Source organism: Triturus cristatus, chromosome 4_2 (assembly GCF_964204655.1).
Source record: "Triturus cristatus chromosome 4_2, aTriCri1.1, whole genome shotgun sequence".
In the NCBI taxonomy this organism is placed as follows: Eukaryota; Metazoa; Chordata; class Amphibia; order Caudata; family Salamandridae; genus Triturus; species Triturus cristatus.
The window spans coordinates 512,347,557-512,365,122 of NC_140586.1; the positions used below are offsets into that span (position 1 = coordinate 512,347,557).

The 17,566-nt window shown below is 41.0% G+C and overlaps 1 protein-coding gene across 1 annotated transcript in view; it reads right to left on the bottom strand.

Moving 5' to 3' along the window:
* The window catches only part of LOC146834644 (calcium-activated chloride channel regulator 3A-1-like), a 637,940-nt gene that overhangs the window by 155,064 nt on the left and 465,310 nt on the right, over positions 1 to 17,566 (bottom strand). The window contains exon 11 of the mRNA XM_085602115.1: positions 16,604 to 16,874. Coding sequence (XP_085458241.1) covers positions 16,604 to 16,874 — 271 coding nt within the window. The remainder of the gene's footprint in view (positions 1 to 16,603; positions 16,875 to 17,566) is intronic.

Consider the following 17,566-nt stretch of genomic DNA (forward strand, 5'->3'; position numbering starts at 1 on the left):
TTAAAGTCATGACCTGGATAGCCAATGGGGTCCATGCCTTTGCATAGGTGGACCTGCACTGTGGGATACCCCAAAACTCATCTTCTTCCTGCAATGCCCCCTCACCCAGCCCTGGAAGGGGCTCAAAGTGGCAATTAAAATCTCCTGCAATCACACAGTTAATATCATGGTCCAAGGATTCCAGGAAAGATGATAGTTCCCCTACGGTGTTTGATTCTTTAGCCATAGCAGTAGGGCGTGAATATACATTCACAACTGCCAATTTATATGAGTTGGGCCAGGACAGTTGGACACAAAGGATGTCATCCGAATTGGTCTGGATCAAATCCACACTGCAACCCAGGTGTACACCTATCCATGTTGTCAGGCCACCAGAAGGGCGGCCCTTGCCTCCCCACCGAGCTGCGATGTTAAAGGAAGCAAACCCGGCTCTATGAACCACCTCCCTGGCCCAGGTCTCCTGCAATAGAATCACGTCAGCAGTGTCCACAAAAGAGCCCCATTCAGGACATGCTAGCTTATTTGTTAGGCCTGCCACATTCCATGATAGTAAGTTCATACATTGGTGGCGAAGTGTGTGCTGGGATGGGGGATCTGGTACAGACGAAATGCTACTCCTCTGGTGGGGATCAATTCTCCCTATAAGGATGGAACTAGCACTATGGGAGGCGGCTGACATTGGAAGGGAAGCAGAAAACTGCAGAGGGTGCGCTTGGGGATTGCCATTAGTACTACTGTAACTGGTCTCCCCTGTACTAGTGGTGCAGCCCATGGTGTCGAAAGTCAAATTCCCTTCCTCATGCAGCCCAGGGGGTTCTAAACCTAGAACACTATCCCCCATAGAACCCTGAGCTTCCTGGGTTGGCTTGGCCAGTCAATCGACCTGGTCGAGGCAGTTAAACCTATTTGAGCAAATAGGATAAGCCCATTCTGCGTCGGAGGGCAGATGCCTTGATTTCCCAGCACCTCCCCTTTGTCTATGCGGAATATATGTCCAACCGCTCTCTTCTATCCTCAGATGATCATTTGGGTAGAAGTAGGAGAGGGGGCGCACCCCAATGTTGGTGTCTAAGCGGGGTTTTTTCCAGTTGCAGATATAATCTGCTGTCCTGGCATCCCGGAAGTTAACTATGACACAGTCGCCAGTTAAGTTTTTAGGAGTGTGCCCTACCCACCCCACCCTTCTAACCATGATGATCTCACAACTAACCTGCGGTGGCAGGGGCCTATGGTTTGAGAGCCAGTGGATTACCTTGTTTTTTAGGTTCAGGAACTCCTCAGTATTATGATCATTCATTTCAGGAACCCCTGTTAGGACAACCATGTATGGGCTAGCTTCCGGGGGCAGGTCTATTCTAGAAGTCATCCTAGTAGCCTTATCCTGGGTTCGCTTTCTCACTGTCCTCATATTGTCACTATTATTACCCAAGGGGGCCTCTCCCAAGGTGTTACTATCTGTGTGATGGTCAATAAGAGGCCTAACTTCATGATGTTCTAGTGAGGGAGTGTTAAGTGTGGCTGGAATTGCCAGTGATATAGCTTTCGGGACAGATGGTAGCCGTGGAGCTATGCAATGGGCCGCCGGGACTGGTAAGGCCCCGGCTATAGTGGTACAGTGGCAATTGCAAAAGCATGCGGGGAATACTTTATTGTTGTTGGCACCCTCAGTGTGATCCTTAATTCCTTGTTCAAGCTTAGTCAGAAGGGTGACTATTCCCTCCAACCTGGATTCCAGGGGTGCCAGTAGCGCACGCAGCATTAGATCTAATTGCTGCGGAACTATTGCGTCCCCTTGTGACTGTGTCATCAATTCAGGCAGAGCTAATGCCTGAGCAAGGTGATCCCAGGAGACTTAGAGGAAGACAAAGCTGGAGGGAGGGAGCTACTACCCTGACCATCTCTAGCCACCGAGTCTGCCACTAAAGCTGCACCATGGTGTGCAGATTTAGCTCCCCCTGGCTTAGAGCGAACTTGCCTGGTGGCTTTTGACTTGGAGTTTGCGGACAGCCCTACCTTAGTGGCCCTTTTTTCCCGTAGAATCGGTCCCGACCTAGTCACTGGGGGGGATGTAGTTCTAAGGTTGACCACAGGGTCGTTGTCACTAGAAGCTTCACTGCTAGAAGTCTCATCAATAAATTGGGTAAGAGGAAGGGCATTACTACCAGTGCCATTTGGGGTGCGTGCAGATGCAAGGAGGCCCAAGGAAGATCTTCTTGCTAGGGCCAGATCCTGCGACACTCTGCGCTCCATAAGGACAATACCCTGGTCAATCACCGAGTTGGCTCTAACTATGAATTGATCTAGTGTACCAGTGAGATTGCCTTTAGTCGCATGGTTCCTACCCTCTTTGGCTGCCATGCTCAATTAGGATGCAACACAGTGCGCAATTACTCTAATATAGCTGCAATGTGACCTCCACAAGACAATATGAACAATACAACCACATGCAATAGAAATGACATGTAATGAACACATACGCACTAGAGCCGTAGGTGAAAGAGGGGTAGCCCGGTCCGGTCTCTCTCGGTCTCGAACGGGCTACAACGGGCCCGCCCTTGGCCCGGGCTTCGCCCGCGCTGCGGATTCACATGGACATAGTTAAATAGTAAGGAGGGCAGGTCTTCAGGAAGAGGAGCAGGTGAGCCTGGTTAGCGGAGCGCAATGCTCCCCGGTCCTCGCAGTCCCGTTGTGTTCAGGCGATCCTGGAGCCCCACAGCAGCGTAGCGTCCTTGCACAGAGAGAGAAAGGGAACCCCAACCTTCGTAGCACAAGCCGAGTTTTTAAATGGTGATGGAGCCTTCGAGCGGCTCCCGCGCAGCGGGGGCCGCGAGGCGTGGCGTGACGTGGGCAAGATGATCAACGGGAAGAGGAGCAGGTGAGCCTGGTTAGCGGAGCGCAATGCTCCCCGGTCCTCGCAGTCCCGTTGTGTTCAGGCGATCCTGGAGCCCCACAGCAGCGTAGCGTCCTTGCACAGGGAGAGAAAGGGAAACCCAACCTTCGTAGCACAAGCCGAGTTTTTAAATGGTGATGGAGCCTTCGAGCGGCTCCCGCGCAGCGGGGGCCGCGAGGCGTGGCGTGACGTGGGCAAGATGATCAACGGGAAGAGGAGCAGGTGAGCCTGGTTAGCGGAGCGCAATGCTCCCCGGTCCTCGCAGTCCCGTTGTGTTCAGGCGATCCTGGAGCCCCACAGCAGCGTAGCGTCCTTGCACAGAGAGAGAAAGGGAACCCCAACCTTCGTAGCACAAGCCGAGTTTTTAAATGGTGATGGAGCCTTCGAGCGGCGCCCGCGCAGCGGGGGCCGCGAGGCGTGGCGTGACGTGGGCAAGATGATCAACGGGAAGAGGAGCAGGTGAGCCTGGTTAGCGGAGCGCAATGCTCCCCGGTCCTCGCAGTCCCGTTGTGTTCAGGCGATCCTGGAGCCCCACAGCAGCGTAGCGTCCTTGCACAGGGAGAGAAAGGGAAACCCAACCTTCGTAGCACAAGCCGAGTTTTTAAATGGTGATGGAGCCTTCGAGCGGCTCCCGCGCAGCGGGGGCCGCGAGGCGTGGCGTGACGTGGGCAAGATGATCAACGGGAAGAGGAGCAGGTGAGCCTGGTTAGCGGAGCGCAATGCTCCCCGGTCCTCGCAGTCCCGTTGTGTTCAGGCGATCCTGGAGCCCCACAGCAGCGTAGCGTCCTTGCACAGGGAGAGAAAGGGAAACCCTAATTATAAGTGGAAGGATTTTGCCACATATATATTTCTAGAAAATTTTTTGATTTGGGTGAAGATCAGCGTATCTGTAAATACTGTTACAACAAGTTAGAGGAAAATAGAATGCCGACCAGAGCTGTACATAATAATTTAGAATTGGATGCTATTCCTGCTGAACTTTCTGAATTAAATATATATGAGTCTATACTCATTCAATGTGTTCATCCGTTCCAGACCATAGTACGTATGGAGCCCAAAACTGGTAAATTACCTCCTTCTGATTTACTGAGAGGTTTAAAAGGAAGAGTGGTGTATTTGCCCTTGGATTTGAAAAAAAATCTGGAAACTATTGATGCGGATACTTTGGAAACTGAACCATTAGTTATTCTGGTTAATGGTGTACCTACAAAGAATAAGAAGATTTGGCAGGAGCTGGTAGATGTGCGGAAAGTACAAAGAGCAAATTTGTATTTGAAAAGGAATAACAAATGGTATGAATCAATTTATATAGAAGAAGAAGAAGAAGAAGATTTACAAGAAGACACAGAAACACCAACTGGACAAATTGAAAAAGTGGACAAGTCAAAGGAAGAAGAAATTTATGAACATTTTAGCATACATCCTCTTCATTCAAAAGAAGTTATGGGAGATAATATTGATCTCTTTCAGATGAAGAAAGCAAAAGGAACTCCCGTGAGTGTATGGGAGGAGAGCTTGGAAGCTCGATGTTTTCCCTAGCTGTTTCCTAAAGGAAAAGGAGGACGATACGATGAACGTCCAGAACAGATTCCAGCTTCTGAGTATCGGACTACAAGACTATATGCTGAAGATCCCAGATTTCGACAAAGTATTCCTTATTTGTTCCATCTTTTATTTGAAAGCGACTTGTCTGCACTGTCTTATGCAGTAAATCACATTTTAAAAAGTGGAGTACATTTACAAAATGTGTCTGCTAAGGATTTTATGGAGAAAGTGCAGCACCGAGATGATCATTTGGAAACACAACTGATCAATCTGATGGCTTGTCAGCGTGGGACAAATGAATATTGGTACCGACGCCATGGTGAACTAAAATGCATGTTACGGAATTTAGGAACACCAACATGGTTCGTTACCCTAAGCTGTGCGGAGTACGCTTGGGATGATTTACTGGATTTTCTACGAGAGGCAAATTCAAACATTAAAAACATCGAATACAAGACAGCAGGAGAACTGTGCTCATTGGATCCGGTTAATGTTTGCAGATATTTCAATCATAGATTTGAGGCTATGATGTCCTTCATCTGCAATAAAAAAAATCCACCTCTTGGAGAAGTAGTAGATTTCTTTTGGAGAAAAGAGTACCAGGCAAGAGGTGCTCCTCATATTCATATGCTGTTGTGGATCAAGGATGCCCCAAAGTTTGGAACAGATACTGATGAAGCAGTGTTATCTTTCATTGAAGAATATGCAACATGTGCTATACCAAAAAGCACAGAAGAGAAAAAGTTAAAGGAGCAAGTTTTACGTTTCCAAAGTCATCGGTGTGGAAAATACTGTCGACGGAAATACAAGAGCAAAGATAAATACTACACTAAATGTCGATTTGGATTTCCTAGACCTGTTCTTTCAAATGGAAGAGTCAACAGTTTTATGTCAGCTGTGAGACATACTATCACAAGAAAATCACCTAAGAATACCTACAACCTAAAAAGAAAAGAAGAATCAAAAAATATAAATGACTACAACCCAGTCATTTTATCCATGTGGAACGCTAACATGGATATACAGTATGTAGCTGACAATTCCATTGCTGTTGCTCGATATGTAACGTCTTACATTACGAAATCAGAAAAAACAGAATTGAAGGAAATGTGGGAAGAGATTTCTCACGAGAAGACTGTCAGTAAGAAGCTGTACTGTTTCAGTTTGAAGATGTTATCGCATCGAGAAATTGGATCCTACGAATGTTCAGATAGGTTATCTTCTGCAAGTCTCTACTCGAAGTCAAGAAGAATAATTTGGGCAAGTTTAGGCCTTGCAGCAATGAGAAATCGGGTACTGAAATCTGTTGGAGAAATTGAATATTTGGCCGAGAATGACCCAGAAAGTACAGATATTTTGAAATCAAACATGTTGGACACATATTATCCCAAGAGAAGTCAACATCTGGAGAACATGTGTCTCTATGAAGTGCTGCAGAACTACATTTATTCACGGAAAGCCGCAGAAGACATCAACAATGGAAAATATAAAGTCGTTGGTGAGGAAGGATGTTTGGTGAAGCAAACAAAAGGAAGTTTGATAAATCACAGGAAGCTGAGTTGCGACACTACTGACAAGAAGGAATTTTACTACTTGGCTCTTTTACAGTTGTTTAAACCATGGCGTACAGAGGATGAACTACTGGGAGAATTTCAAAGCTATGAAGATTCTTTTAATGCTTGCAAAGACAGCATACAATGCAGTACATTCTCAAGTTATCTGCAAATGTTAAATGAAGAAATTGAACAGGAAACTACAATTGCAGCAGAAATAGCTAGAGACAGTTCTCAGGACAGCCAAAGTTCAGGAACACTCAGTCAAGATCCCCTAGGACAACCAATCGTTGAAAATGAAGCATCAATAGCCATGAATGAAGTGGAAACGGCTATGAATCAAGCTCAAGAAGAATTTATAGACTTAGAAAATTTGGAAAGACAACTGAATCAAGAGCAGCAACAAATTTATGAAGAGATCAGAAACAAAATTGATCACGGATTTCTACATGAAAAAAAAGAGTGCTCATGCACATCATTTCATCCAATCAGGATGTATGTAAGCGGACAAGCTGGAACTGGAAAAAGTTTCCTTATAAAAGTCATCAGAAGCTACCTACAGCAAAAAACAGATTCTACTTTGTCTTGTGTGGTTACTGCTCCAACTGGGTTAGCAGCATATAACATAAAAGCAATCACTTTACATCGTTTGCTAATGTTACCAGTGGAGCATGAGAACAAAATACAATACAACAAGCTAACTGGAGAAGCATCCTTGGAAGTTTCAAGAGTATTGAAGAAGATGCAAGTTCTCATTATTGATGAGGTGAGCATGGTATCAAACTTAATGCTTGCCTTTGTGCATTTAAGAATGCAGCAAATTTTGAAGACAGACTATGACATGTTATTTGGTGGAAAACACGTCATAGTTTTTGGAGATCTTTTGCAACTTACTCCAGTTAAAGGACAACCAGTGTTTAATACTGTCACACATGAAGACACGAAGAAGTCATTGGGAAGCATCGGAAATACAAATATTTGGCCCTTCTTTGAGTACAAGGAACTTACTACTAATATGAGGCAAGCAAGCGATGAAGAATATGGAAGTATTCTGAAAGATATCAGAATTGGACTACTCACAGAAGTTGGCAAAAAAGCATTACAGAGTCGGCTGCTACATAATTTATTTCCAAAGGAAGAAATAGTTGCAGAGAAAATATACAAGAACATTGCAGAAAACAAAAGTGTCATCTGCTTAATGCCAACTCTACGTGAATGCTCAATATTTAAAGAGGAGCTTTTGAAATTGGAAAAGGAAGAGATCAGGAAATTGGAAGCAGTGGACAAAATTGAGGATGGAAGAATTACTGTCACAGTAACAGGCAAACTGAAAAATAAATTGGACTCACTAGAGAAGAACATCTCCAAAACAGCTGGATTAGAAAAAAATCTATATGTTTGCATGAACTGTAGAGTATTTTTAAGAAGAAATTTGGATGTTGAAAAAGGTTTAGTTAATGGAGCTATGGGAAGAGTTGTGGGTTTTATTAATTATCAGAAAAAAGATGGAATTGAATGTTTAAAAATAAAATTTGATCAGATAGAAGAAGTTAAAGATATTTGTCGTTGTACAGTTCGTTTCATGCTTGTGAAAGACTTATATGTACGTAGGATGCAGTTTCCGTTTTCTCTAGCATATGCTGTAACTATTCACAAGTCTCAAGGATTGACTGTAGATTGTGCATTTGTGAACATTGGTTCAACTGTGTTCAAAGAAGGTATGGCATATGTTGCTTTGTCACGAGTGAAAACATTATCAGGTTTATTCATGATAGACTTTGATGATTCAAAAGTTAGTGCTGATACAAACTGTGTAAAGGAGTATAATAGATTAAGAAGAAGCTATGCTCCTCATTTAGGTCAGTATCCTGTGTTGGAGAAACGTGTAGTTTCTCGTAAAAGAAAAAATGAGAATATCTGTAATGAAGATGTAGAGAAGAGGAAAAAAAAGGGGAGTGATGTAATTGCAAGCAAAAAGAAAAAGGAAAATGAAGAACAGGTTGTAGGATGTCATTTTGAAAATAGCTCTGATGTCAACTGCTACGCAAATGTAGTGCTGAATGTTGCATTTTATCTGGAAAGTTTGCAAGAGCAGATAATAGTAAATCAGGGAAAAAGATTCTGTTCTGAGCTGAGTCTCCTTTTTCAAAAGCTGAGTAAAGATAAAACTCAAATAGAAAGTGCTACTGAAATTAGAAAACTTTTAGATATATGTTCAGGACGAACACAGTTTTCTCAAAATGAACAGCAAGATGCACACGAATTTTTGATGTATTTTCTTCAAGTACTGGAAGTAGAAGAAGTTGCAATTGATATTTTATTTGGTCTCTCTTATAAATGGGAACATAGTTGTGAAAACTGTTATAATATATGTGGCTCTAATGTTGATAATGAAAGGTTTATTTATTTGACATTGCCAGAGAGTAAAACAGTCACTTTTGCAAAATTAGTTAAAGATGCTAATCATAGCATGAAATGCGGTGAGTGTAAATCTGACATGTTTTCAACATTAATTTTAAAGGAATACGGACAGTATGTAATTTTAATGATGCAACGATGTAGAGCTGATGGTTCAAAATTGGATACTTTAATAAAGAAGTTTACAGGACAGCAATTATCAATTTCAGGAAAACCTTTTGTAACTGTTGCAATAATTTTCCATGATGGACCTACTGTTACTTCTGGACATTACACAGTTTATCTTAAATGTGAAAAAGGCTGGACACTGTGTAATGATTCCCAATTGATTTTCAAACAACGTTTGCCTTTTGATTTAGCAAATTCCTATCTAATCTTCCTGAAACCTAAATTTTAGAGAGACTTGGCAAGATCTGGACAAAATAATTTTACCATTTTACTGGATTACCATTGGAATTTTCTAAAAAAAAGATTTTTTAAATTATCATTTGGCCTAATGGAAAGATAACCAATTGTAATGTGGACTTTTTTAATTTTTAATGAAACTTTCAAAAACCAATAATTTAGAGATAATCGGTAACATCTGCACAATTTAAATTTTGGAATGTTATTGGAGTGCCATTGGAAATTTTTTCAAAAATGATTTTAAAAATTACTATTTGGCCATGCGGAAAAGTAACCAATTCTATTGTGGACTTAATAAATTATTCAAAAATTTTTCGTGAACCAAAATGTTACAGAGAATCGGTGAGATCTGGACAAATTAAACTTTAGAATTTTATTGGATTACCGTTGGAAATTTAATCCCAAAAAAATTTTAAAATTACTATTTGGCCTAAAGGAAATGGAATCAGATGTATTGTGGAGTTATTTGAGATATAATATTGTGATTATACTTCTGAAACAAACATATCAGACGGTATTTTAAAGAAATAAGTATTGGTATTAGATGATATTTTTTTAGAATATTATGTATTTTTTATAATGTTAAGTTTAAGTAAAAAGAGATTCTGGGCTTTTTTAATACAATCTTTGAGATTGTTATTTTTTTTTGCCCGCTGTAAAATGATGAATGCAATTGCTTTCACAATTTATAGTGAAATGCAATATATTCTGAAAACAGCAAAAATAAGGCAAAAATATTTTTTGATAAATATGTAAATATGTGTACTGTATTATAAAATGTTTTAAAAATATTAATACTTTTTTCTTTTTTTTCAGATTGATATAGAAAATTTTCGAAAACTAGAACCATTTTTAAAGCATTTTTTTTTTTAAAACAAATGAATAAATATTTTTTTGAGTGGGTATGGTAAGTCAATAATAATAATTGTAGTCTCTCAAGGACCTTGTAATGTGATAATTGATTTTTAGTGTTTTTAAAAAAAAAAAAAAAAAAATTACGCGCACCGTACGCGTACGGTAAAAAAAAAAAAAAAAAAGTTTTTAAAAACATATATAAAAAATAGATGAAAGGTAAGGTTGGCTCTTAAAAGAGCCGTTGTGTTCATGCAGGGACAGAGGAAAGAAAGATTGGGAATATTAGACGGTACGACAAGTGTGCTGATCTATTTTACTGTTCACTAGGGAAACACTGGTCTCCCTATAAGTAATTAGATCGTGACAATGGGCGCACCGTACTTCAACCCTCGCAAACCGAGGGTTAATTTCCAGAGGGCCAGCAAAAGGAGATGCTCCCCCCACAGATGAAGGGCTCACCTGACCTGCAGAAGAAGGAGTCAGCCCTGCAGATGATGGTCCAGGCTGAGCTGCTGTGGATGTGCTTGGTTCACTTACTGAAGGGTTACCTCCAGTAAGTCGAGCATGTGTCCTCTTGTGTACATCCTTGAGGTGCCTCATCATGGTATGATTCCCAAAGGAATACTTCCTGTCAGGATTACCTCTTGAAAGTACACGCTTACACAGCCTACAAGTTACTAAGGGTGCATTTACCTTTTGCTGGCCTTCAGGAAAAGTAAAATAATCCCATACATAAGAAGTCTTTTGTTTCCTCGCTCTCTGCCTCAAGGTAGTGCTGCTAGTGCTAGCCTCACTCTCAGAAGGGCTCTGCTGGTCTGCCATCGTATCACAAAGACAACCCAGCTCCTTCTCCTAAGGGATCACAAGCAGAAATGAGGGGAATGGGTGTGGTGTAGGAGAGTTCTAGAACTGAAAGTAGTTTCAACCAATCAAAAGTTGTGTTTCATGATCACATGACCTACCGTACGCTTACGGTACGATTACGGTACGCTTACGGCAAAAGTGCGCATGCGCGTAAAAAAGACACGCGCTTGCGCGCATGCGCATAACAGTCACTACCCGACACTTCCGCGTAACGCGCGCGTGTAGCGTACACGCGTACGCGTCCCACGCGGAGTACGCGCGGCTACGCAAATTGCGTAACTATACGCAAACAGCGTAGATAAATTACGGGCGTTGCGTAAACCGTACGCTTACCGTAAGCTTACGGTACGCGTACTAAAAAAAAAAGGAAAAAATGTACTGGAAAAAATTATAACATGTTTATTTTATGAAATATATTTAAAAAAACATATTAAAGAATTTTAAAAATTTAACCATAGTCTTTATAAAAGGTTAGAACATTAAATTAAAAATATGTTTAAAAAATAGAAGAAAAAAAAAAATTAGCATTTAAAAAACCTTGCAAATTCACTGGAAAAACCATGGGTTTCACACACGTTATAGTTAGGAATTAGCATTTAAAAAACCTTGCTAATTCAATGAAAAAACCATAGGTTTCACACACGTTATAGTTAGGAAATAGCATTTAAAAAACCTTAGAAATTCAATGAAAAAACCAAAGGTTTCACACACGTTATAGTTAGCTGGACATTTTACTCGTAAAAAACCATTGAAATTCCCCCGTTATAGTTAGTTAAGCTAACTATAACTTGCGCGCCCGCAATGCACTGCTGATGACGTCACATATTACATCACTCATGACATGGTCAGTGACATCACTCATGACATCACTGATGACATCTCAAATGACATCACTGATGACATCACTGATGACATCATCCTTGTGATAGAGTGGCAGACCTCCTCTTCCCCTAATAAAACCTTTGATACACACATTCAAAAATAGAGACTAAAATTTACAAAACAATGGACATACCAATAACAGTTACAACAACCTCTTCAGTAATTCTAAGATCCACATACACATCCACTCATTCACCAACAGTCCAATACAGTCACTCATACATGTACTCACTTATCATATGTACTCATACACCTATACATCCTGTTACACAATGCCACTCATCCATAGAGCTACTCACACACATAGTCACTCATGCTAATAAAGAATCAAACATACATTTACTTGCATATACAGTTATACACACACCACCACACTTACTTCTACGGAAACTTACACATACTTAGTCTTTTAAACAATCACTTATAGAAACACATACTTATTCACACAGGAACTCTTTCAATCTCTCACTCTCACATATACTCACTTATATACACCAATAGTCACATATACTAGTTTAAAACATATGTAGTTACTCATAAAGACACTGTAGAGACAGTCATTCACTCACTAACACACCCATACACACACTCATCCACCCATGCAGTCCTGCATACATACTATCTTCAACACATACAAACAGTGAGTCACTCATTCATGCACCTATGCACTACGTAATACCCCCCACCGAACCATACAGACACTCAGACTCATACTCAAAAAAACAACTAATAACCTATATAGACACCCATGTAGCTGCTCACCAACCCATGCAGCCACTTATACACAAAGTGAGAGACTGATACAGATATATACATATTTAAACATTACTCACTAAGCCATGTATTCACTATGATACACCTAATCAGTCAGTTACACAATCAATTTTTCAAAAACAAATCATCCATTTAGACACTTATATACCCATTTATTCTTCCATCGACCTTGAGATATACATATATAAAACATATTTAATTTTCAGAAAAACACACATTCACGGGATGATGTCATCAGTGATGTCATCAGTGATGTCATTTGAGATGTCATCAGTGATGTCATGAGTGATGTCACTGACCATGTCATGAGTGATGTAATATGTGACGTCATCAGCAGTGCATTGCGGGCGCGCGAGTTATAGTTAGCTTAACTAACTATAACGGGGGAATTTCAATGGTTTTTTACGAGTAAAATGTCCAGCTAACTATAACGTGTGTGAAACCTTTGGTTTTTTCATTGAATTTCTAAGGTTTTTTAAATGCTATTTCCTAACTATAACGTGTGTGAAACCTATGGTTTTTTCATTGAATATATATATATATATATGTATATGAGTTCCAAAAGCTGTCTTCCTGGCGGCGAGGAAGAAAGCACACGGACACCAGCTCGTGCTTCACAGGATTTTAATGAAAGTCAGCACCCACACAGCACGCCATTACGCGTTTCGGCCACCAGATGGCCTTGATCACACACATATATATTACCTACTGGCGATAGCCAGTAGGTAGTTATAGTTAGGACCACGTTTCCATAGGAAAACCTCAACATTCTATTTTGAATAACTTTGGCGCCGGTCGACGAATCCTCGCGAATTTCTCAAAATAGGTGGGGCGCTACGCTCCGCTCCTACCCTGAAAGTCTCGGGGGGATTCGTCAAGCGGGGGCTGAGATAAAAGGGGGGTCCCAAAACGCGTTTTTCCCATGCATTTTTCCATAGGACCTTTAGAACGAGCTACAGCCCGAATGGCTGAACAGAATTACTCAAAATTTGGCAGAGAGGTAGTCCCTAAGTCAAGGAAGTGCCTTTTGTAGGTTTGGTGTAAATCTGTTCAGTAGATTCTGAGAAAATAGCCTTTAAATCAATATATATATCTGAGCCAGCTTACGGTACGCTTACCGTACGCTTACGGTAAGCGTACGGTGGCGTGCGCGAGCGCGATTCTGATTGGCTCTTAGATCTTAGTAAACATTCGAATCGGCCGAAACCAGGAAGCGGCGGCCGCCATTTTGTCTCTCGCACTGAGAGAGATTTTTAAAATCGGAAGCCCAAAAACATGTAAAGGGGCTGTTTTGACAACTCCCTCCCACATAGTCATGTTGAGGGAGTCCCCAAACATCCCCCAAGTGCAAAAACGGTTGTATTTTTTTTTCGGCAATTTCGCGGGGTACGCTTACCGTACGCTTACGGTAAGCGTACGGTAAAAAAATAAAAATAAAAAAACCACTATCCACACTTACCCCACCCCCTGTGCTTTTGGTGGCCGAAGGCCACCAAATGTGCTGGGCTTATTACAATGGAAAAAACCACTATCCACACTTACCCCACCCCCTGTGCTTTTGGTGGCCGTAGGCCACCAAATGTACAGGGCTTATTATAAGGGAAAAAAACTTAGCATTTAAAAAACCGTACTAATTCACTGAAAAAACCATAGGTTTCACACACGTTATAGTTAGGAATTAGCATTTAAAAAACCTTGCAAATTCACTGAAAAAACCATAGGTTTCACACATGTTATAGTTAGTGGAAATTTTACTGATAAAAAACCAATGAAATTGCCCCGTTATAGTTAGTGCAGGCAACTATAACTCACGCGACCGCAATCTTCTGCTGATGACATATGTGTCTTTATGAAAAAAAAATATTTGTAATATATGTATAGCTAAAAATGTATGGAAGAAGACATGGGCAAATAAGTGTCTAAATACAGTATTAGCATCAGCAGAGGATTGTGGTCGCGTGAGTTATAGTTGCCTGCGCTAACTATAACGGGGCAATTTCATTGGTTTTTTATCAGTAAAATTTCCACTAACTATAACATGTGTGAAACCTATGGTTTTTTCAGTGAATATATATATATATATTCACTGAAAAAACCATAGGTTTCACACATGTTATAGTTAGCTGGACATTTTACTGATAAAAAACCAATGAAATTCCCCCGTTATAGTTACTGTAGGCAACTATAACTCACGCGACCGTAATCCTCTGCTGATGCTAATACTGTATTTAGACACTTATTTGCCCATGTCTTCTTCCATTAAATTTTAGCTATACATACATTACAAATATTTTTTTTTCATAAAGACACATAGGAAATCAGCAGAGGATTACGGTCGCGTGAGTTATAGTTGCCTACAGTAACTATAACGGGGGAATTTCATTGGTTTTTTATCAGTAAAATGTCCAGCTAACTATAACATGTGTGAAACCTATGGTTTTTTCAGTGATATATATATATATATGTATATATATGTATCAACCTCCAATCCCGCCTCTCGGATCAAAGACGGGTCTGACACAGCTCAGGTCGCCTCAAGGTAAGGTTTTGATTCCATCAATTGGCACATCAAATTATTTGTGTACACACAGTCAAAAAACCTGACAGACTTGTTTCTGCCATTGCCTTCCTCAATGCCAGCTTCATGTAAGACAGTTCATAATTCACAGAGTTTTGAAATACTATCTAGTGAACTCCCATTGGAGCAATACCGTGCATTTATAGAGAGTGGACTGAGGAGTCTCTACAAACAGTTAGTACTGTCCTCTCTTACATATTTCAATGCCCCCGGTGCACAACCAAATGCACCTGAAGTCGTGCCAACAGAGCAAAAAACTGTCCAAATCTGCGAGCATGGTTAAGTAACCTACTCGTGCACACGATAAAGCCCTGACTGGCATCAGCTGTTAAACTGCTTTCTCCCCAATGTAGCAGGATCAATGGTGGTTTTCCTCTCCGAGAAGCGTCCTGTTTAGCAGTCAATATGCTGCTCTCTCCCCATTGCTACAAAGTATGACAGGGGGGGGAGGGGGGCGCCACGGTGTGCAACCTCATGCACTTTACACTTCCCACACAGTTGCCGGCAAGCTACGGTGCACCAGAACAAGACATCAACCTCCAATCCCGCCTCTCGGATCAAAGACGGGTCTGACACAGCTCGTGTCGCCTCAAGGTAAGGTTTTTATCCCACAACTTGGCACATCAGATTATTTGTATACACACAGTCAAAACACCTGGTAGACGCGTTTTGGCGATTGCCTTCCTCAATATATATATGGAAAGTCACTATTTTCGTGGAGATATTTCGTCATACCACCCCAGGACTGTGGGTGCCTTATTGCCTTTGATAGGGTGGTGGGAAGATGGTGAGTATTTTGCTATGATTCTGCTCTCCATCCACTAGGGTCCTAGTGGTCCTGCTGCACCCGTGGATAATTCAAATTCTCCTGTGGCCAGTGTGCTCCTGATTGCCATCTCATGTAGTCATATCCTTGCAGCCTTTCTCTTCAGAAAAAATTATGGGAGACGAAGGAGCACCAATATATTTTCCTCAAATTATAGTAAGTACATCCTGAAAAGGTGAATATAGTATCTTGAAGACTACTCTGTTACCGGCATATTTGATGTGTAGAAATATTCTGGAGATTTAGAATTTGTTCATGGTGCATTGTGTGAACTAACTTGTCCAGACCAGAATTCCAACACATGACTCGATCCCAGAATGTGAAATATAGCTCAGTAGCTTTAACTATTTTAGTTCAAATCTTTTTTGATTAATGAATTAATGATCTGCAAAGGGATCTGTCAGTAAAGGAAAGAGAATGTGGCGACACGTCCACTTGCGAAGAGATTCGGAGTAGGGGCTTGTGGTCGCATATAGAGCACAGCGAGCAGTCCTTACTGTTCATTTAAAGCATCTACTGTTTGAGATGCTCATGCTACAATAAAAACAATATCTTTCAAGTGCCCAGATACAATTTAAATTTACTTTTGAAATATGTGGACTCATTGTCTGTTTCTAGCAAAAAAGTGTCCTCCAACTACAAATTATTCACAATTTCACTCAATTGGATGAACAGAATCCATATTGATATTTCTATCAAGTATGGCGGAAAGGCCAGCGTGTATGCAGTGAGGGTGGCTCCTTTATCCATTAAAAACAATAAAAATAATCATTTGAAAACGGGGAGAGTCCTAAACAGTGTGTTACAGTAACGAGTTCCCTAATTTCTATAGGCATTGTTATATGAGTGCAGGAGCTGCTATATTCAGGTCTAATCTCATTGGAAGTATTCTTTATTGCCAAAATAGATACAAAAGTATTATTCCATTCATTTAGATCTCAATACATAAACATATATAAAACATTCAAGGAAATACTATTTATTAAGTATGTATTGTAAATATGCATGATTACCTGCCCCATTGTCAAGAAGCTCCAATGTCACTGCCGGACCAGTTTGTGGTTCAATAATCGCTGTAACATTTGCCCCAGTTACAGGTAAAAAGCCTTGGCTGATTTCTGCGTACACAATCATAGGATGCGGGAAACTGTTTGTGTCTTTATTCATTTGGGCCTTTATAGTCACTGGGGGCACATTGCTGCTGGCTGCCCGAGAGGTGACTGTCATACTTAGAACCTGAGCAGCAGTCTGTGTGTTGCAAAGGCTGTACTTCCAATCCCCTGCCTGCAAAAAAAGACACAATTGTTTTTATCATCCTCATTAAATATTATTAAAAATTCTGCCTTGAAAGTGGGGGATAACTTCACTTTATATCCACTACCCGGAAATCGAGACAGACACCATTTTCGCCTGCTACACCGGGGAGCTAATGTCTCCCCACCATTCGGACGTACACGTCTGTCCATTATGTTTTCTGGTGACCTCAAAAACACCGGGGAAGAGTGACACTCCACCTTCTCCCTCTGAAGTTACAGTTGCTGAACCCGTTCAAATACCGGGTTGGAATTATCACCGGTACTGCGATTATCGCACTAGAGATTGTTTTTCCCTACAGCCCTGAAGAGTCACAAATGTACTACTTTGTGACGAAACACGTGCCGGCTGTTTTTCTCTTTCTGTATTTGACCTAAGAAAATTGATATAAAAAAAATATTCATAAAGATACTCCTGATGTCGACCATCATGATTTCTGCACAGAAAGCACTTTGAATAGTGTTTTTTACCCTATAACCAATACTCCAAACGTGTGCACAGGACTTGGTTCTAACTTCACTTTATAGGTGGCAAACATGTGCAGCAAAGGTAATCACATATATTTAGACAGGACTGAACAAGAAGGGTGGGTGGTTGTTACTCAGGATATATCCTCCACTAGATTTCATGATGATGATAGTTATAGTCAGGATTGTGTTTCC